The 22936-nt window shown below is 43.5% G+C and overlaps 1 protein-coding gene and 1 pseudogene across 1 annotated transcript in view; one reads left to right on the top strand and one right to left on the bottom strand.

The window, feature by feature from the left end:
• The window catches only part of FRAS1 (Fraser extracellular matrix complex subunit 1), a 441423-nt gene that overhangs the window by 208777 nt on the left and 209710 nt on the right, over positions 1 to 22936 (bottom strand). Inside the window, exons 15-18 of the mRNA XM_024754112.1 lie at positions 13694 to 13837; positions 5513 to 5653; positions 3816 to 3956; positions 2344 to 2520 (exon numbers count right to left, since the gene is read on the bottom strand). Coding sequence (XP_024609880.1) covers positions 2344 to 2520; positions 3816 to 3956; positions 5513 to 5653; positions 13694 to 13837 — 603 coding nt within the window. The remainder of the gene's footprint in view (positions 1 to 2343; positions 2521 to 3815; positions 3957 to 5512; positions 5654 to 13693; positions 13838 to 22936) is intronic.
• Positions 19803 to 21020, top strand: LOC112405611 (LIM/homeobox protein Lhx2 pseudogene; annotated as a pseudogene).

Genomic DNA, 22936 nt, shown 5'->3' with positions numbered 1-22936 from the left:
AGACGTCTCAACCCTACAGCATTGTGATGCTGTGCTTTTGCCCCTTCAGCGACCATATTATAGTAGCACGCTGGTGTAGTGTATGGCTACTGGAGCCTGGCTGACTCAGGTCCCCACTGGACTCTATTCTGTACTGGCTACATGACACTGAGCAAGTTACAGCCTTAACTTCTTCTAACCTAAGTTTCTTCACTGACCCCATAAGGCTGGTATCAGGACCTAGTGGAAAAAAAAAAAACCAAATAAGGCACTTCTCACAGTGTCTGCATCATGGTGTGCACCAAATCAACAGGAATATTATTTTCTGGCTGAATAACACTGGTTACTCTAATTTATATTAACAACTTTTTTTTTTTTGCGGTACGCGGGCCTCTCACTGTTGTGGCCTCTCCCGTTGCGGAGCACAGGCTCTGGACGCACAAGCTCAGCGGCCATGGCTTGTGGGCCCAGCCGCTCCGCGGCATGTGGGATCCTCCCGGACCGGGGCACGAACCCGTGTCCCCCGCATCGGCAGGCAGACTCTCAACCACTGCGCCACCAGGGAAGCCCAACAATTTAACTTTTAAATTGTTCATTATGTTTGTTTCTCTTTTCTGATCCCTCACTAAATTCCCTATTTTTCATTTTTAAGAAAGCGATCAAAATCATAGGAGGAGGTTAACCACTCTGAGTAACCTGGGAAGATTTCTTCTTTATTTGTCCTAGGATCAGAAGGGAAGGCTGTGGGGCGTGCGCTTTGGGAGGGCACTGGGACTCTTAGTGACAAAGATTCCCATATTTTGTAAGGGGCTGTGGAAACAGAGCCATGAGAGTTTAAGGGACCATGGAAAGTTTGGGCAGTGCATATATGGGTGGAAACCAGCATGTCTGGGGACTAGAGACCCTCCCCGAATTTTAGACACCATGTAAAACCCCTGGAGCCTGGTGCATCCCAGGGAGCAGTGAGTTACCCTTATAATGTTCGTGAATAACTGAGTATATGGACCGAAATTTATACCAAGTGATCATGGGGGCTTTACAATTTACCAAGCGCTTTCACACACTGCATCTCCTTTGATCTTGGCAAAAAGCTTGTGTGAGGGCTTCCCTGATGGCGCAGTGGTTGAGAGTCCGCCTGCTGATGCAGGGGACACGGGTTCGTGCCCCGGTCCGAGAGGATCCCACATGCTGCGGAGCGGCTGGGCCCATGAGCCATGGCCGCTGAGCCTGCACGTCCGGAGCCTGTGCTCCGCAACGGGAGAGGCCACAACAGTGAGAGGCCCGCGTACCGCAAAAAAAAAAAAAAGCTTGTGTGAAAGATAATTATCCCTATTCTAATGCTGTGGATGCAAAGGCTCAGACAGCTGAAGTGTCTGGCCTGGGGTCTCTGTATTCCAATTCTGCATATTTCTACTATGCAGTATAACTCACTGTGTCCAAAATCTTTTCACCTAACCTTGAAATCCAGCATTTTCATGTGGGAGTACATTCCAATGTAAAATTGAAGCCACTTTGAAGTTTAAGCTTGTAATACAAAATTGAGTCTGCAGTATGCTTACAGTTATGTTGCAAAAATAAAAACTCAAAGCGTACAGGAAAAAGACTCAGATATATTATAGCAAAATGGTAAAGGCAACTGGGTTTAGCTGGTAGATGGTGGGCAGACTACTTTTTTACTTTTTTCTACATTCAAAATTTTCCTTAATGAACATATGTTTACAATGAAAAATATAAGTAGAATTTTTTTCCAAGTAGCTTGAGAGTTAAAAATTTCATCCAACAGCAAGGAACGTTCTTGTAGGAGCAGAGGGGGGCCTCCCCTACCTCCCAAGAAATTATATGTATCTCCCCTTCATCTCAACTTCAACCACGTATAGATGACCCAGCTCTGAGTCAAATTCTTCGGGATGGCATCAATTCTCTGTAGACGATATGCCAAAACGATGGCAGGAATCACTTCTAAATTTTGACAGAAGTCCAGATTTTGTCCTGAAGAGACCAACTCATATTAAGAGTAGAAAATTGTACAAATAATAAACGGAATTCTACAATGAGTTCTGGGTCTGTCTCGGTTACTCATACTGTCTCTGAAAGAACTCTCACCAGGAATTTCTGAGAGTGTAACTCTGGGGACAGCAGGGTAAAAGCAACTAGCTCTTTAAGATCACCTATTATGCACAAAGGGAAGGAGGACATCAGTGGGGGCCACTCTTCTGCATGTCGGTCTTCTGCTCTAGCCACAAGCATCCAGGAGCCACTGTAATGGGAAAGCCAAGATCTTCTGGCTTTGGTCCCACCTCACAGAATCCCTCAAGAGGTAAGCCCAGAAGCTACCTAACATTTCGTCAAATCAGGCTTACTTACCTTCACACAGCCCAGTGTTCTCCAAGTAAAACTGGGCTCTGCACTGGGACAGACACTCGCCAGAGGTGATGTTTGCCCCAGAGAGCTGCTCAATGTGCAGTCCTTCCTCTGGCTTCTTACACTGGGTGCACTGAGAGCTCTCTGGACCCACACAAGTCAGGCAAGAGGAATGACAGCCTGCCAAGAGGAATAAAATGCAGGAAAAATCCAAGGATCAGATAGATGTTGCAACCAAGGGGAGTCCCTAATTAAGTCAAAATCACTCAGAAAAGTACACCAGATACATCTTTTCAGGAAACTGTTTTTCTAATGTTCTATACAAAGCCCAAGGTGATAATAACAATATCTGTGAGAGGCCAAATGAGCGTGATGTTAGCTAGTCACATCACTCAGGTCCTGGAAGGGCTGCCAGGCTATATCATGGTGGGGGAAAAGAAAAAAAAGCAAACTGGACAATATTGGCTTGGCTCTCCAGAGATTCACATACAGTGGATGACGATTTAACATTACAGCCTCAGTTTTCATGGGAGATTTTAAGAAGCATTCCTATAAGGTCCGTTATTGTATTTTGTGCAAAAATGGTACTTGTGTTACTGTCCATTACGGCATCCATCACTCACTATAGAGGGGTCCAGGCAACAAATTTATCTTAGAATTTATGTGAGGAAAGGCTGCTTTTCTAGACAAGGAAGAGGCCCCTTTAAAGCAGCAGCAAGCATTTGAAAATCCATCACAGTTTCCTTGACTACTGGTAAAAATCAGAGCCAAAGAGAGTACTCAAAATCTCTCCTGCCCACATTCTGATATACTGAACTCTACAGTCCTTTAAAAGATTCCCTAAATTTTCTTTTTCAGAATATCTTTTGCAGAATCCCTGGTTTAAATATATTTTTCTTGTAACTGTTCTCACATTCTTTTCCAAGGTGCCCTATGTATAAGTAAACATAAATTAACCTTTTACTTAATTCAAGTGTTTGCTCCCAATGTTCTAGTTTCAAAAGGCTCAAATGAGACTGTCCTCCCAATGAGCCCAAAGCCTTTTTGGCAAACAGCAATTGAAGAGTTTCCATTTTACTTAACCCAGAGGCATTGCTAGTAACTCTCAGTTTGCTCGACGGTGTCATTAACAAAAAGAAGTTCTTCAGGGAAAAACAAAATGAAGACTAAGAAAAACATTAGCAATGGTCAGAGGACAGAAAAAGAAGGAAATAAGAGTTGGGTTGTTTTAATGTACCACGGTAAAGAGAATGACATTCCTCTCAAGAATGGCCAGAAAAATCATACCCTTTTGAGTGTCTTCACAAATATTCAAATGTGATTTTTCAGATTATCCCTTGGTAATGAAAAAAAGCATATAATGCATACATAACCATATAGGATACACTAGAGGAAAAGTTGCCCCCAAAAGTAACTTATATCTATGCCCTTGTGATGGGAAAGTCTCTCAAGAATGATGATGACGCCAGCGATACCTTTGCAGATCCCGTGGTCAGGGTAGAAGCCCTCTCCACAGTTGGGCAGACAGTGGCCTTGGCGCAGGGCCTGGGGGTAGATGCAGGCTGTACAGTGAGAGGCCGAGGGTCCTGAGCAGCTGGCACACGAGTTGTGACAAACTGAGGAAGAGAGGAAGAGGGGAACACAATGGGACCGAGGTGACTAGGGTGCCTACTTCTTGGCCAGGCTCCTTATGTGCTAGGAAGCCCTCTCATCTATCACTCGATCCCCCTTCAGCTGTTGCACAAAATCAAGAGATATATGTGTTCGAAGGTGGTTATAGCACCAGAACTGCCCACATTGCCCCTTTATCCATCTTTCACCATGTTCTATCAATTATTTATTAGCTACCCTTTATGTATGTTTGTATTAAGTGTTTTATACATATTGCCACTTTTAACCTTCATAGCAACATTATGAGGTAGGTATTATTAACCCCACTTTACAGATGAGAAAACCGAGGTCTTGGGGAGTTAAAAAATTTACTCAAGATCACAGAGTTAATTAGTAGCAGAGCTGGGATTTAGCCCTAGGTCTGTCTGAACCTAAAACTCCCATGTGAATAGGGAAGAGGGGAAAGTTCATGGGTCTGGATGTTGGGAGCCCTGGGATTTTGACGGGCCTATCCCCTAACTTATGCCCTTAGCCAAGTCTGGGTCTCCCCAGGCCTAGTTTCCTTGGCATATGTATGGCAAGAGGTTGGACTAAATGGTTATTTAAGACACTTACAACTGGACATTTTAGGATCCTAAGTAAGAATGATATTAAAGAATCTGACCACTATGTATGGCAATGTCAGGCATGCGTCTCTGCTGCTTTTGTCCTGGTTGGTAACAGGGGGACATCTTTGGCTCCAAGAGGCAGATGGTACCACGCTGTCCTAAGGGACAGGAGTGAGATACTGCAAGAAGGCTCTGGAGGACCATGGTCAGGAGCTGGGAGAGGGGAGTGTGGGGACAGGATCAGACCGTTGAAGGCAGGATATTGAGGAAAAGGGATGAACACTGTATAAGTAAAGAGGTTGGCAAACAAACAGAAGGTTAATAAGACAAGGTGTGGGACAGGTGTAAATATCCTGCCAATAGGTGGAAGTAAGAATACGTGTGTTTGTTTTGGAGAAGAAGGGCCATCAAGGCGTCCTAGGCAGCAATAAGTTCCCATCTCAAACGGGAATGTTTCGTAGTTTAAGTTGTAAAAATCTGAAAGAAACACTATATAAATAGCACATAAAACCAAATTTTTAATAGGTACACACTTTAGCTTTATAATCTACCAAACTTGATTTACTTTTTAATTTTATTTTTGTGGTGTGCTGTAGTTGCCAATATATGTGCTTATAAATGCCATCTATGGAATGATTCTGTCACACCTACAACCTGAGTTAGTGATGGTTTACAAGTACACAAGGATTGTGTAAAGATCTTAAAGATGTTCTTGGCATTTCAAAAAGATCCAGTGATCTCTAATGATGAGATCACTGGAGATCTAATGTGTACCAGATACACATAGGTTCTATAAGGAAAAGATATTCCTTTTAACTTGCCATTTCTCCATCATGCACACAAACTTCCAAATGAGCAGCGCATAGCACCATCTATAATCAAACATGTATTAAATACTTTTTTGATGATGATTATGATGATGGTGACGATGGTAACAATTACCCACGTCTTACCTTTGCATTTGCCAGTGGCATCAGCATAGTACCCACCAGGACATTCAGAAATGCATTTCCCATCATGCAACACGGTCTTCTCAGCACAGGTAAGACATCTGGGACTATTGGGGCCACAACTCTTACAGGACTGGTCACAAGCTAAGGGGCAGGAAAACCCATCAAAGAAATTCAATAGTGAGCAAAGGGAGAAGTGAAAGTCTATTCTTCACAACGTCCATAGTTCGTATCAACACAGTAATCACATTCTTTGGCTGCTCAGCTAAGTTCTATTTCCTTGATTCCAACACTTCTGTTTTCGCAGTTGAAGGAGAAACAAATAATTATTTCATTAAACTAAGCATAACAAATACTCTGAGGCCCCCCTACCAGTGTATCCAATTTAATATGGGATTTAAAGTCAAAACAGCTGGACTTTCCTGGTGGCGCAGTGGTTGAGAGTCCGCCTGTCAATGCAGAGGACATGGGTTCGAGCCCTGGCCTGGGGAGATCCCACATGCTAGCGGAGCAACTAAGCCCGTGAGCCACAACTACTGAGCCTGCGCTCTAGAGCCCGTGAGCCACAACTGCTGAAGCCCGTGCACCTAGAGCCTGTGCTCTTCAATAAGAGAAGCCACCGCAATGAGAAGCCTGCGCACTGAAACAAAGAGTAGCCCCCTCTCGCCGCAACTAGAGAAAGCCCACAAGCAGCAACAAAGACCCAATGCAGCCAAAAATAAAAAATATAAATAAATAAATAAATTTATTTAAAAAAAAAAAGTCAAAACAGCCTTGGTGGTAGGGTTGCCAGATTTAGCAAATAAAAATGCTCAGTTAAATTTGAATTTCCAGATAAATAATGAATACTTTTTTAGTTTAAGTTTGTCCCAAATATTTCATCCTATATTTTATCTGACAACCCTGGTTGGAGAGAGAATTCAGGAATTCAGAGTTCTACTAAGGAAAGTCATGCTACAAAATTTGGTTGAAATAATTGAACTTCACACAGCCTTCCAGGATCTACTCATTCACTTATCCATTCATTTAGCCCCCAAAACATTTCTTAAGCTCTGTGTCAAGTACTGTGCCAGGTGGTAGAGACACAAAACCCAAATCAACTTGGTCTCTGCTTTAAGGGGCTTGTTAAGTCTACCAGAGGGAGATAAACATATGCAATATTAGCAGTATTAAACATATCACTCAGATTGGTCTGTATAGACAATAAAAATTTCAACAGAATGTGTGTGGGGTAGGAAGTATGAAAGGTTAAGAAAGGATTCATAGAAGAAATGACCCTTGAGCATTGTCTTGGAAAGCGAGTCAGAGCATGTCAAGCTGATGGGAATGTACTCCCGGCTGAAGCCGCGAGGCGAGTACAGGCCCAGAGCTTGGGAAATCCTGGGAAACAGCAGTTCATTCGGCTGGAAAAGTGGGAAGGGCCATAGTAACCTGTATGCCAAACTCTATAGTCTAGATTCTCATCCTATGAAAGACACCCGTGGCCCCGACACAGATTTAAACAAGGTAAAAATATGGCTATGTTTGTGCATAAGAAAGATCATTTTGGCTTTAGTTTGGAGACAGTTTGGAGGGGTGAGGAAGGAGAGTTAGGGGCCTTGCTGGAATAGCGTAGCAATGCTCACAGAACAAGATGAGAGGGAGCTGAATCAAGGCTGTGAATGAGGTGATGGATCTGAGAGCTGTGTGGGTGAAAGTGTCTCAGATGGCTGCCTGGGGTCTGGCATGGAGACGAGTGATGCCACTCAAGGAACACAAAAAGGAGAGCGGGGGATTACAACAGACTCAGTTTGAGATTCGCGCAGTCCAATAAATGGCCCAATTTAGAGTTCTGAGACTCAGGGGAGAGGTTTGGGGGTCATCACATAGGGGTTGTTGAAATCAGAAATTAGTTGATTTATTCAGTAAAAGCATGACGGATAAGAAAGAAGTAGTCAAGGATCTGGAGAGCACCAAAATTTACTGAAAAAAGAAAAAAACTAGCAAAGGTAACTAAGAAGAAATGATCCAAAGGTAGGAGAGAAAACAGGAGTGTGGTGGCTGAGAATCCAAGAAAGGAAGACGTTTCAAGAAGGAAGACATTAACAGTACAGAGAGGACAAATAAAGACTGAAGAGGGTTCACTTCACTTAGAAATTGGGACACGAGTGACCTGTGCCACAACCATTTCAGTGGAGTCATCAGACAGAGCGAAAGTGAAGGCCATGATTATAAACTGTTCCTTTAAAGGCTCCTGGCTGTGAATGCAAGGGTATAGAGGTGAAATAACTAGAAAAATAGTACAGATGAACCTATTTCCAGGGCAGGAATAGAGAGTAGAGAACAGACGTGTGGACACAGAATGGGAAAGGGAGGGTGGGATGAATTGGGAGATTAGGTTTGACATAAATACCCTACCATGTGTAAAATAGATAGCTGTATAGCTCAGGGAGCTCAGCTCCGTGCTCTGTGATGACCTAGATGGGTGGGATGGCGGGGGCGGGGAGAGGTCTGAGAGGGAGGGGATATATGTATACATATAGCTGATTCACTTCACTGGACACGAGAAACTATCACAACATTGTAAAGCAATTATACTCCAATTAAAACAAAAGTGGGGGGAGGGGTTAAGGGGATGTATTGTCTCTCCAGTACTGTAAAAGCCCAAAGCAAATACAGACCCCAGGAAAGGTTTTTAAAAAGAGAAGAGGTAGAATAATTGTTGAAAGCGTATCTAGGAGAAAAAAGGGGAGTTACGTTCAAAAGTACAGATGGAGAGATTAGACTTGAACAGAACAGAGAAAGTCCTCCTTTTCTGAGTAGAAAAGGGAGGTGAGGGTGAATGCAGCTGCAGGTAAGTCTATGACTCAATCTATTCCATGCTCACTGGCTAAATTCTTTAAAAACAAGCAAAACAAACTTCTTCTCACTATCAGAGAATCAGTGTTTCAGGAATAGAGAGCTACTGAGATTTATTCTGTCTGTTCTCTCAATCCACCTACACCATACTAACCTCCTGAAAAAGATTTCAAGAACTTAAGAAAAAGGATGGCAACTGATGGGGCCAAATGTTCCACCCTGCATCCTAGAGGATTCAGCATCTCTCTAGAAGCACACATGTAAGGCAAGATGATCTTCAGTAAATGGACAAAGGCAGTGGCCTTCATATCAGAGAAAAAGAAAATCATCCCCTCAACGCATAGCTGGAGCAAAGAAGCAAAAATGAATCTAAAAAGCGTTCTTCTCCAGAAGAACCCTCCAGAAACTTCTGAAGCTTCTATTCTAGAACTGCCATATCCACAGAAGTGAATAATCTACAAGCCAAGTGGATTTTCCCAGAAATAAAGAATTGCAGAAATTTTTTAAAAATTGTAATTGCCCAACAATAAAAACATTACAGATTGAATGTTTTAGAATACACCTAAAATAATACTTGGTGTATAATTTGTAAATTTAAATAAAATTATTAGGAAGATGTCATTTCTCCCCAAACTAGTCTATAACTTCAATACAATATTAATAAAACTTCCAGTTGAATTTTATTAGTAATTCAATAAACACTCTAAAGTTCATGAATAGTTAACTTTAAAGATGAAGATGAAAGAAAGGGAGAATTTTCCCAATCAGACATTGAGACATACTGCAAAGCAATAGAAATTAAGGGACAAAACAAAACAAAGCAAAACAATGTGATAGTGGTACAAGAACAGAAATTTGGATTACTCAAACAGCTCAGAGATAGACCTATGTCCATATGGAAATTTAATATCCAATAAGGATCAATGGAGAAGGTTAGATTGAATCATTAAATGATGCTGGGAAAACTGGATCATGAAATGGAGAAAAAATCAAACTGGATCACTACTTAAACTTATATACAGAAGTAGACTCCAGATGGATCAACAACCTACATAAAGAAAAAACTGTGAAATTAATAGAATTTCTTCTATTAATTGCAGTATAATTTCTTTGTGAACTTGAGCAGGGTGGGTCTTCTTAAACAAAAATTCGAAAGCAAAATGTTAAAGTGAAAAATGATGAATTAGAGATTTCTGTTCAACAAAGGGCACCACATTAAAGGTTAAAAGGTAACGAAATGGGAAAATGTTTGCATATTTATGACTGATAGAGTTAATATCTATAAGGTGCAAGGAATTCCATAAAATCAATAATAAAAAGGTAGCAAGGCCTATGAAACAATGGGGAAAACATCAAAAAGCAACTTATCAAAGAGGAAACACAAAAGTCCAACAGGAGTTGAAGATATTCTCAAACTCATTAATAATCAGAAAAATGCAAATTAAAATAGGATGTCCTTGTATACCTATCGACCAGGAAAAAACCTGAAGTTTGATAATGTCAAATGGTGGCAAGGATGTAGAGATGAAAGAGCCCTTATGCTTGGGAGTGTAGATGCTGGTGAGCTACCTGGTACTACTTATCACATAAAGAAAATGAAGAGTCAACAATTAAAGAATAAATTAAAATTAAAAGAAAAAAAAAGAAACCAACAGCTCTGCTCTCAGGTTATCCATCCATCCCAGGGAACCTCCCACCCAGTTCATCAAAGGACATGTCGGAGGTTGTTCACCAAGGCTCCCTAGTGATGGTGTGCAGATGGAAGGAAGAGAGGGATCCCGTCCCTGGGACAGCAGATGGGAGAGCTGTAGGGGATGCAGACCAGGAAGGACTATGCAGCAGTGAGAAACAAAGGGCTAGATGATATAGCAACTGGGTGAATCTGAAAAACATACCGTTGAGTGAAAAAAGAACAACGTGAACTCTATAACATGGTATCATTTAAGAAAAACATACATATACGTATACTCGCTGAAAACAATACCAATTTTACATGAGCCCATAAAAACAAGAAGATAAAAAAAATTAAAATAGTTGCCTAGGTGAGGAAGTGAAATCGGTATAAAAGGAAGGAAAGAGAAAAAAAGGAGAGGGGGAAGGAAGAGAGCGAGAATGGCTAACAGAAACCTCTGAACTTGCTTTGATTTATTGTGTTAGCTAGAGTCAGAAAAGCCCTTCATAATAGCTCAAGTACTTACATGACTAAAGAATGAGGAGGTTTTGTCCTTTGAATTTCCCCACGCCTTATATCTAATATTTGTAAAACTCAAAGCATGTACCACAGACAAACTTGGTGGTTGTAAATTCTTTCAGCCAGGGCCTAGCACCATTTATAACAGGTTGTGCTGGATTTTTCTCAGCACTCAACTTTGAGATTTCTACAGATATGGGTTGCTTGGTTATAAATTATTAAACCAACACCAGCTGGTCTTTATCTCGAATAGTACTAATCTGAACTGAAAGTAAGTCGGCATTATTAGCGTCTTAATTAACATTCCGATACCAATCAGCGACTCGGTTCACTGTTGCTTTAGAAAATATTTATATGAACTTCTGAAGGCGTTTGATACAAACTTAGAGAACTCGAACAATTTTATGAAAAGTTTAAACCCCAGCCTTGTCTATCAAAAGGGCCACTGGTCAATGCCAATGGCATCACAAAGTCTTGTATCTGCTAAGCACATGGCAGGCATTCAGTAATTACCTATTGATCAATTGATTGGTTGGCTGACTAATGTCAACAACGGTCCATCCTCCTGTTTGAAAGTTCTCTTTCTGCTTTGTTTCAAAATGTATACAGATAGCATTTCAAATGCATACTCTCTCCCTAAGGCACCTGCTCAGTAGTCTTTTTTCAAAATTCTTCCAGTCTGCAAGGAGACCTGGCTTTCTTCACTCAACCTCTCTGCCCAAGTAGACTCCCAACCCTCACCGCCTCAGGCTCACACTAACCATCCCTCCTTTTACATACACGCATCCCTAGCAAAAGTTGCTTTCTCATTCCAGATAATATCGTCTCGGTAGCAGGTCCGTGTCACCACTCCTTGTCAGTGACAGTAGCCAGCCTCCTTGGGGAGTTAAAGGGTAAATGCCTCAGGCCTTTAAGTTAGTGCAGATTTGACATCTGCTGACCTTTAGAGAATACATCTGGCTTAACTGAGCAGGAAAGTGATGTCGGCAGAAAAAGATTAAAATGCTCAGGGTAATGGCAGCCTGCCTTTCTCTCCTTGTTCTCTCCTGAATCCACACAAAAGCCACCTGTGACTTGTCCATATTGAGTGAGATTTCTCACACCAGCGATGCTGATGGATCCCTGCACAGCTTTAAGCAAGCAGCTGCCAGGGGGTATCTCTCTTCCCTAGGACAAGTGGATTTGTCAGGTCCCAAAGATCATCTCATTTGTGCAGTTGCCCTGCTCAGCAAACAAAATGAGGGCAATAACTCAAGAAAGTTTTATGGGCTACACATTTTTTATTGATTTAGTGGACTCAGTTTTAAAAAAAGTCATCAGGCCTTTCAACAGGTATGGCCATCACGATAAACTGGATTCAAACCTTTCATTCACCATCAGGTGCCTATCTGTGGGCCTGGGTCCACAGGGGTAGCCGGCTGATCTAAAGACTGACAGGAAGACAAGGAGGAAGGGGGAGAGGAGGATCAAGGGAGAGGAGAAGGAGAAGAGAGGGGAAAATGGGCAGAGGTGCATAAGGAGGTATCACATTACAGGGAGCAGTAGAGCAGCGACGAGGCAGTTAAGATCTAAACCCAGAAGACCTAGCCTGAACTCCAACTCTGCCCCTTATTAGTTACGTGACCTTAGGCAGGTTTCTTTTTTTGCGATACGCGGGCCTCTCACTGTTGTGGCCTCTCCCGTTGCGCGGAGCACAGGCTCCGGACGCACAGGCTCAGCGGCCACGGCTTACGGGCCCAGCCGCTCCGCGGCATGTGGGATCTTCCCGGACCGGGGCACGAACCCGTGTCCCCTGCATCGGCAGGAGGACTCTCAACCACTGCACCACCAGGGAAGCCCCAGGCAGGTTTCTTAACCTCTCTGTTTCTTCATCTGAAAAATGAGGATGATAATAACTACCTCACGAAATTGTGAGGATTAAACACTAAATACTCAAATAGCACCTACTCCGTGCCAGGCACTGTGCTCAGTGCCTTGCATACGTTAACTCGGTCCTTGAAACAGCCTTCTGAGCTGGGTGTGTGTTAGTTTCCCATTGTTGCTGTAACAAATGACCACAAGCTCAGTGGCTTAAAACAACACAAATTTATTATCATAAAGCTTAAGAGGTCAGAGGTCCCAAAATCAAAGCATTGGCAGGACTGCATTCCTTCTGGAAGCTCTGGCAGGGGGGTGCGGGATCCATTTCCTTGTCTTCTTCCAGGTTCTATAGGCTGCCTGCATGCTCATAGCCCATCCCTGGTATCACTCTGACCTCTGCTCCTGTTTCAGGTCTCCTTTTCTGACTCTGATCCTCCTGTCTCCCTCATATAAGGACGCCCCTGGGATTACGCTGGCCCACTCAGATAATCCAGGATAATCTCCCCCATCTCAAGATCCTTACCTTAATCACACCTACAAAGTCTCTTTTGTCATCTGAGGCAGTATATTCACAGATGCCCGTGACTAGGGACGTGGGCATCTCTGAGGAACCGTTATTCTGTGTACCACGGGTACTACTATTGTTCCCATTTTACAGATGGGAAACTGACACAGGAAGAGATTAAGTAACTTGCCCAAGGTCATGCTCCCCCCACCGCCCCACCCCACAATACATTTCTGCCTCTCAATTGGTTCATGTTTAGAAAGCACCTGGGACAGTGCTCAGCACAGGAAGCACTATTCTGGGTTAACTCTTATTGTCTGTAATGGTTGTTAAAGGTAGAATAGACAATAACTGCTTCAGCTTTAATTCAGTGGCACCAACACCGAAGGCAGGTTGGCCCTTGGCTGGCCTAAGAGTGTCTTGTCCCCATGCATATTTGGAAGGCAGTCTGGTGTTGATGAAGAGTTTGCCATTTGGAGCAAGGAAGCCCCACTCCTCTCCCTCCAGCTGTGGGCCTGGAGCAAGCAGCCTGAGCCTCCTGGTCTTCAGATACAGGAGGAGGCTACAGAGAGCTCCCAACCTAACGAGTAGTTGCAGTCAAAGGTATTAATGGGGATTCTGCCAGTGGAAAAGAAACATGTTTCGTAAGCTGCTAAAACACCGTCAATCTTACCAGCATTTGCATATTTGTTGAGTAAAAGAAACACTGATTTTCACTGCTATGATTTGAATGAAACAAGGGAGGCTGGAAGAGGAAAAATTGCTTTGGCCTGCAAAGCCGGACACTTACCACTGCAAGTCCCCTGCTTGTTGTAAAACCCGTCGCCACAGCTGCTCTCACAGCTGCCCTCTCTCAGCACTTGGAAGGGGTCTCTGCAGGCCAAGCAGTGCTTCTCTGTGGGACCCCAGCAGGCCGCACAGGACTCGTGGCAGGCTGCAGGAACAAAAGACGGTAGAAAGGACTAGTTGCCATTCTTCTTCAAAGGCTTTAGAATTTACAGCGAGGATTTTCACTCCTTCACTATGCACATACCTGCACCACAGGAGGAAAAAAACACCCCCCCCAAAAAAAAAGAAAACCCTATTTCTGTTGGCCAGAAGTACAACTTCCATAAATTACTGCTAAGAGAATTGGAACAGGAAATCAAAGGCTATTGAGTAATGGGAATCACAGGGAAGGGAATCATAATTTCTAGACAACTATGGTCTGTCTAATGAAATCAGATGGCCCTCCATCACCTTGCCTTTTGTAACCACACAACAAAATGTCAACTAGATAATTGCTCTTAACTTCCAACACATGGAGAATCAGTTAAGGAGGGATGCCATGTACTCTAGTCCTTGATTAGACCTTGAAAGACCCGGTACTGCTTGATTTCTGTTGCTCTTTCCCTCCCTTTCCATCTCTCCCCCTGCCCCCATCTCCATCCTTCTGTCCTCCCTCACAACTCTTAGAACTCAGCCTCTGGTCGTCCCCCGCCCCCAGTAGCATCTGCTCTAAACATATATCTTGAGGACTCACAAAGCCTGATTTTCTCTTCTACCTTAGGTTTCTAACTATACGTTGTTTCCAGACCAAAGTTGTTCCTTTAAGACTTGAACATTTCCCCCTCTTCCGGCATTTGATTTTTTTTTTTTTTTATTACTATTCATGCTTGCTCTTCACCTTAGCAGGTCTATAAAGAGAGGCCTATTCTGAATGACTGAATATATTCAGATCTGGTCAACTGTCTGTATGGCTAACCCCACCCATGCTTCTGATTTTCAAAATGTTTGCTTCACAGTGGAACATAACCTGTTTTTCAGAGGTATTCATTCTGACCAGAATTGGCAGGGAGAATGATTTTGCTGGTCACGAGTGACTTGGGAACTATACCTAAGTAACTTGCTTAGGGATCCATTTGGAATCAGAAGAAAGGATGCCTGCACGGCATATCTCAAGATCCAGTCCTCTCCTCTCAGCTCTAAACTGCACAAAAAGGCCTTCTTTTCAGACAACTTTTCTCCTCAACAAATTCAGAGATGATCGCAAATTGTGTTAAGTGCTATAGGAAGAGCTCTTCGATAAAGAATAACAGTAGTGGAAGTGGAAGGGACTGACTTTAGGAAGACCCTAAAGGATGAGATGCGGCCAGCCAAAGGGAGAGCCAGAGAGCACCACGAACAAAGATCTTGAGAAGGGAAAGCGCTTGGGGGCTCAAGGAACTGGAGGCTCTTCTTGTGACTGGACCTGGTGGACATAGTGGGGCACAGTGGGAAACAGAGGGCACAGTGGCCTGATTCATGGCTGGAGGGGTGGGCAGGGGCCCTATGAAACTCGACCTTGGAGACCATGGAAAGAAATTAGGATTTTTATCCTAACTGCAATGTGAGTCGTGAATGGGCTTAAATAGGATAGACACAAGCCCCGATTTAGATTTTTTTGTTTGTTTGTTTGTTTGGTTTTTTTTGCGGTACGCGGGCCTCTCACTGTTGTGGCCTCTCCCGTTGCGGAGCACAGGCTCCGGACGCGCAGGCTCAGCGGCCATGGCTCACGGGCCCAGCCGCTCCACGGCATGTGGGATCTTCCCGGACCGGGGCACAAACCCGTGTCCCCTGCATCGGCAGGCGGACTCCCAACCACTGCGCCACCAGGGAAGCCCCGATTTAGATTTTTAAAAGCCCTCTCTGGATGCCATGTAGAGAGGGTTTAAGGACTTGCATGCCGGCAGGGAGATGAGTGTAGAGTTGACTGCTCTGGTCCAGGTAAGAGATGACAATGGCAGGTGAAAAGCAAAGACGGACAAAGTTTACTTATTTATTATCTGGTTCCCTTGCTAGACCATAATGTTCATGAGGGCAGAGTCCATGTCTCTTTTGTTAACTCTGCTGAGCACACTTCTGGGTGCTCTACAAACTCCACTTCTATTTAACACCTTATTTACAAGTGGTACATGAGAAGAATACTGTTTGTGTTGACATAAGCCACCAACACTACATTAAAACTAAATATGTGGATGCAAAGATCCCAGTAACAAATTCCACCCTGAATGCACATGAAATGTGTCTGTCATTCATTTATTCAACTACTCTTCCAATACTGATTACAATCACTATCTGAAGTGTCTATCAGTGTTAAGTGCCTCTGCCTTACTGAGGAAATGGAGTTGATTCGAAGCCATTACCTAAACAAACAAGCAAACAAACAAACAAAAACCCAACTGCATTGCTAAGAAGACATGCCAGGCTAATCTGTCTATCAATGTTCGACAGAGCACCTACCACATTGCGAGGTGCAGGGCTAGTCTGTGGGGCTTTCCCAGCTGCCACAGGTGAGCCAGGGCCCCGGGGAGTAAGTGCCCAAGGGGATGATGGGGAGTGAGGCAAAAAAGACAACAGGGGTCAGATCACCAGTATCAGGCAGGCAGGGGATTTCATCCTGTAAAAGTTTTAATCAGGGCAGTGGAATTGATCAGTTTTGCTTTTTAGAGCATTTGACAGATACTCAGCTGCATTGGCAGTTAAAATAGTAAAAATACTTCCAAGCTGGTTGGTAAATGGCTGTCGTCCTGGCCCCCTCCCTGATGTTCTGGCTGCAGCCCTGGGAACGCTGGTAGACACCATGCTCCAACAACAAAAGGTCTGACACAGGACAGGGTCTCGGGTCTCCCCTCCTTCCAACCTATCTGATCTGTGCCATACTGCTTGTTAAATATTTTAAATATTACCCCTGGTGCTGCCAATCAGAATGGGGGTCAAAGGATGAGCAGGATAGAGGCTACAGACTTAGGGACGGCACTCAGACCCATCACAAATGGAGCCCTACTTAGCATTTCAGCTCTACCTTCTGCTACCTCCCCCTCATCTACACCAGTTCTAAGGAACACGGTGCTCTAAGCATGCCATGTGACTGATCAAGGGTTCTGGATGCCCCGCCCAGGACTGACCCAGCCAGCAATGCCTCTGGCTCCTTCCACAGCCTCTGTAATCCTGTTTACACCTGAGAGGCCTCCTAAGTTGTCACTACTTCTGTGAAGCTTTGCTGAACTTGTCCAGACAAAGTCAGTCACTCCTTCCTCTATGTTCCTGCAGCACTTTGTATGAGCCTCTCATGCTATTTATCCTACTGTACTAATGATTCAGATACAAATCAATCCCGTTCAATGGAATGTAATAGCCTCCAAAACAGAAGCTATGTTTTAGTCATCTTAAACCCCCAGTATTCAGATTGCTGCCTGGTATAAAGTCAGTATTCATTAAATGCATGTTAAGTGAATGCACAGCAGAGTTTTTTTCATTGGTTATGGGGGATTCATCCTACCAGTTTTTACCTTCCGTATGGAAACAACTAAGTATGAGGTCAGAGTCTAAAGATATGATAAGATAGATACATTCAGAGCTGTAAAATTTACCTAATAAATACTGGAGTCCAGATCTGCTTATGATGACAAATATTTATGCTGCATCTACATTGAGTACCAAATGTGATGCTGGGCCTTCCCTTTTTTCCATCTCGAATGAAAGGCATGTTCCATGGCCGGGCAGGACAGCAGAAGGGATTTTTATTTCAACACAGGACTATGCTGAGCTGTCACTTCTTTTCTTTCCTTTTTTTTTTTTTTTGAGCTGTCATTTCATATAATGACATACTCCCACTGTGTTTTGCAATTGATTTCGAATTTCTAACACTGAACATAGGCTACTGCAGATAATCTCTTCTTGCAGGCTTATTTTACATGGGGCTTTTATTACATTTGGGTTATTACGAAAAATAAAAGGTCAGTCCCTGACTTTTCACCATAATTTCTCTTAGTGATACATTTCAGCTCACCCAGAGTTCGAAGTGTATATTGTGAAAATTGCCGCAGTAAGTTAAAACAGAGGACAAATAAGATAAAGCCATTGTCTTATCTCACATGCAGTAGATAATTTATTTAGGAAGGCCCCTGATTTTTCTGGAGCATGACAAGACATGCGTTGGCTTGCTGAGCAATTTACTTCAAAATCAAAGGAATGAAGATTGCTATTAAAAAAATTTAACCTGTGCTACTCGAAGAATAAAATGCAGCCCTTTTCCAAGGAAGTGTTAAAAGCATTTCCTACGAACTACTTCTTATTTTCCAGGAAGCCTTCCCTGATCCCAGGCAATAGACACAGATTCCCATGGGCATAGCCTTCAGTTCAAACTGAAGGAGCCTCAGATCCTTGCCTTTTCCATGGTCTTTTGGAATAAGTTTCCCTTCCATTACCAGGGAATTAGCACACTTGATCATCAGGCCCTTTTAGTCATCAGTGAGGCTGTAGTTCAGATTTCCAAACTGCCAAGTTTTCACTCTCAACTACACAAAGCAGCCCAAACTCGAGACACAAGCAAGCACATCATACACAAGGCAAATTCCTTCATTATCCATGTCGTGGCAACTGCTATCATTCGTATCTCACAAATGACTAGGAAGGACTTGCCAAGTTTTAAAGTATTATCAGGAGACAGTGAGTAAATTTCTAACAAGAAGCTCTTGTTGGATGAAAAAAATATCTATTTAAACTCAACTTCACTGTTCCTTGCTTTCCTAATCTGTAAAGTGGGAATAATAATATTTGTTGTACTTAACTCACGGGGATATGGCGAGATGACATATTTGAGAAAGCAGAGAATGTTGTATGTGATCATATGAGTGGCACACCCTATGAGACCTAACAAATCTTGTTTCAGGTGGCATCAAAAGCAAAGAAATTATTTAGGGAGCAAATTAAAATGTAACGCAAGACAGAGGGGTAAGGATGAAAAAGACTGTGGGAAAGGAAGGTTCACTTAGAAAGAGAATGAAGGGAAGTAACAGAATCAGCAGGGATTCTTCCAGCAGTTACGTAAAGGGGCTCCAGCCTTTCCCAGAGGCCTCACACTCTAGAGCTCTTTCCTTGTAATTGCTACAAAACATCAACAAAAGCCCTTTGGAAAGTGACTGTGAAGCACAAGGCCCAGCCGAGATGCTGGGCAGACTATGCTCCCCTCCCCTCATAATAGCCACACCTGAGACCAAGCCTACTAGCCTAAGAAGCACAGATGCCAGGCAAATCTAAAAGTGAAGTGCATCTGATTCATCATCATTTTTGATCCTTTTACTCCCATCTGTTTCTGTCCCCTACCAGGCTGGTCTCTGCCGTCGACCTTCCTCCCTGTGCCAACAGAAACTTTTACACCTGACATTGGAATGCCTGGTCTCTACATGTTCTGAAAACCGGTATGTACTTGAGGGAGTTCATACTAGAAAAATAAAAACACGTGAAAAACCCACGGAGCGGCTAAGCCCATGTGCCACAACTACTGAGCCTGCACTCCAAAGCTCATGAGCCACAACTACTGAGCCCGTGCGCCACAACTACTGAAGCCCGCACACCTAGAGCCTGTGCTCCGCAACAAGAGAAGCCACTGCAGTGAGAAGCCCGCACACCGCAACAAAGAGTAGCCCCCACTCGCCACAACTAGAGAAAGCCCGCACGCTGCAACAAAGACCTAACGCGGCCAAAAATAAAAATAAACTTATAAAAAACAACAACACATGAAAAACACCTTCAGCCTCATGAATAGGCGGAGATATACAAATTACACAAGAGAACAGCAACTAGATGCAATGGATTGGATGTACATATAGCAACATGTATGCATCTTAATAACAGTGCTTAGTGAGGGAAACAAAGGAAAAGAATGGTTCATCCTTTGTAACAAATGTACCACTCTGGTGTAGGATGTTGATAATGGGGGAGGCTGAGCTTGTGTTGGGGCAGGGAGTATATGGGAAATCTCTGCACTTTCCTTTTAATTTTGCTGTGAACCTAAAATGGCTGTAAAATTTTTTAAGTCTTTAAAATTTAAAAAAAGGAGGCGAAGGAGCCGTGCCCCCGGCCCTACCGGTCCCCCTGCGATACTGTTCCACAGCCGGTCAGGCCCCGAGGTGCACAGGGTCATCAACGAGATGGACTGCAGGGCCAAGAGCGAGGCTTCCGCCATCAGCTCCGCCATCGACCGCGGCGACACGGAGACGACCATGCCGTCCATTAGGAGTGACCGTGCTGCGCTCTGCGCCAGTTGCAAGGTTAACATCTCCGACCTACTGGTGGTGGACAAGCAGTGGCGCATGCGCTGCCTCAAGTGCTGCGAGTGCAAGCTCAACCTGGAGTTGGAGCTCACCTGTTTCAGCAAGGATGGAAGCACCTACTGCAAGGAAGACTACTACAGGCGGTTCTCCGTGCAGCGCTGCGCCCGCTGCCACCTAGGCATCTCGGCCTCGGAGATGGTGATGCGAGCTCGGGACTTGGTTTATCACCTCAACTGCTTCACGTGCATTACGTGTAACAAGATGCTGACGACGGGTGAACACTTCCGCACGAAGGACAGACTGGTCTACCGCCGCTTGCACTTCGGGGTGCTGCTGCAGGGCGAGTACCCCGTGCACTTCAACCATGCCGACGTGGCCAAGAGCGCAGGGTTGGGTGCAGCAGGGGCCAACCCTTTGGGTCTTCCCTACTACAATAGCGTAGGCACGGTGCAGAAGGGGCGGCCGCGGAAGCGCAAGAGCCTCGGGCCCGGGGCGGACCCGGCGACCTACAACGCTGCACTTAGCTGGAACAAGAACGATGTGGAGCACCTGGACCGCGACCAGAGGTACCCGAACGGCCGGAAGACGAAGTGCATGCACAACTCCTTCAAGCACCAGCAGCTTCGGAACGTGAAGTCTTTGCCGTTAACCACAACCCCGATGCCAAGGACTAGAAGCAGCTCGCGCAAAAGACGGGCCTCACCAAGCGGGTCCTCCAGGTCTCGTCTCAGAACGCCCAGGCCAAGTTCAGGCGCAACTTCGTACGGCGGGAAAACACGGGCGTGGACAAGTCGACAGAGGCAGCGCTGCAGACGGGGACACCATAGGGGTCGGCCTCGGAGCTGTCCAAGGCCTCGCTCAGCCACCCCAGGATGCCCACCAACCTCACAGACCTGACCAGCCTCACAGACCATGACGTCCGCCTTAACTTCTGGGCCTGGCAACCTGGAGGACCACGAGCCTCACAGCCCCTCGCAAACGACTCTTAACCAACCTTTCCTAATGATTCTCGGCCCCTCGGCCCTGCCGCCCCACAAGTGATTTAAAAAAAGAAATTATCTTTAGTTGAATTCCAAGTGTATTTTATTTTTTTTTACACGCATAAAATAAAGAACTTATTTGATTATGAATTACAGCTTGCCAAGGTTCGGTGTCAATTACAAAAATCCAAACTGAAAAAAATAAAAACAACAGAGCTTTGGAGAAATAATATAACGTAACCTACTTACTTAAAAAAAATACAAACACAAATGAAAAAGTCCACCTAATTTTTTAAGTCGTTACATTTTTGTTTGCTTTAGTTGATATAATTCCAAAAAGAAAAAATAGATAACGCAAGCCCAGTTAATATACATGTTATCTTTCAGGAATCGTCTAAAGAAAGATTTGTGGCAAAGATAATCACTAACGGTTGACTTTACTGGAAAAACTAATTTTGAAGTAGGTCACGAATTCCTCCAAAGCAGTAGATACACTTAAAAACATCCAACCCGTCAACTGCAAATCGAGTAACAGTGTTGATCCTGCAAAATTTTTTCACTGTCACTCTGAAGTAAACTAAGAAGAACCAGGAAAAGCGTCAGTGCCGTGAAATCTATAAATTGCTTTCAGGATTTATATTTTCCCATCCTTCTAAAAGTAGCATTTAATAAAACAAGCTGCTTCTTACTCAAATTCAATCATTATGGAAGAGATAATACCAAACCCAATTTGCTATTATTTCTTTACTGAGTTTTACGCACCTTTCAACCTTAGAACCAGAGTCTTGTTATCAGAAAAGGTATTTACCCATAAGCCCAATAAGTATTATGAATTTTTAAATTTTTGTCTTTTTTTAAACTTTCTTTTTTTTACTGTTTGGCCCAAGCAACTGGATGATGGTGCCGTTTATTTATTTATTCATTATTGAATTTTTGAATTTTACTTTTTTATACAGCAGGTTCTTATTAGTTATCCATTTTATACATATTAGTGTATACATGTCAATCCCAATCTCCCAATTCATCCCACCACCCCTGCCCGCCCCACCCCCCGCTGGTTTCCCCCCTTGGTGTCCATACGTTTGTTCTCTACATCTGTGTCTCAACTTCTGCCCTGCAAGCCGGTTCATCTGTATCATTTTCTAGGTTCCACATATATGCCTTAATATATGTGTAAATATATCTGTTTTTCTCTTTCTGACTTACTTCACTCTGTATGACAGTCTCTAGATCCATCCACGTCTCTACAAATGACTCAATTTCGTTCCTTTTTATGGTTGAGTAATATTCCATTGTATATATTCCATTGTATATATGTACCACGACTTCTTTATCCATTCGCCTGTCAATAGGCATTTAGGCTGCTTCCAAGACCTGGCTATTGTAAATAGTGCTGCAATGAACATCGGGGTGCATGTGTCTTTTTGAATTATGGCTTTCTCTGGGTATATGCCCAGTACTGGGATTGCTGGGTCATATGGTAATTCTATTTTTAGTTTTTAAAGGAACCTCCATACTGTTCTCCATAGTGGTGTATCAATTTACATTCCCACCAACAGTGCAAGAGGGTTCCCTTTCCTCCACACCCTCTCCAGCATTTATTGTTTGTAGATTTTCTGATGATGCCCACTCTAACTGGTGTGAGGTGATACCTCATTGTAGTTTTGATTTGCATTTCTGTAATAATTAGTGATGCTGAGCATCCTTTCATGTGCTTCTTGGCCATATATATGTCTTCTTTGGAGAAATGTTTATTTAGATCGTCTGCCCATTTTTGGATTGGGTTGTTTGTTTTTTTAATATTGAGCTGCATGAGCTGTTTATATATTCTGGAGATTAATCCTTTGTCCATTGATTCGTTTGTGAATATTTTCTCCCATTATGAGGGTTATCTTTCCGTCTTGTTTGTAGTTTCCTTTGCTTTGCAAAAGCTTTTAAGTGTCATTAGGTCCCATTTGTTTATTTTTGTTTTTATTT

This window comes from Neophocaena asiaeorientalis, unplaced genomic scaffold (assembly GCF_003031525.2).
Source record: "Neophocaena asiaeorientalis asiaeorientalis breed wild unplaced genomic scaffold, Neophocaena_asiaeorientalis_V1.1 scaffold148, whole genome shotgun sequence".
Taxonomy (NCBI): Eukaryota; Metazoa; Chordata; class Mammalia; order Artiodactyla; family Phocoenidae; genus Neophocaena; species Neophocaena asiaeorientalis.
Note: the sequence above shows the minus strand (reverse complement) of the source record. Positions and strands in the feature narration are given on the sequence as shown.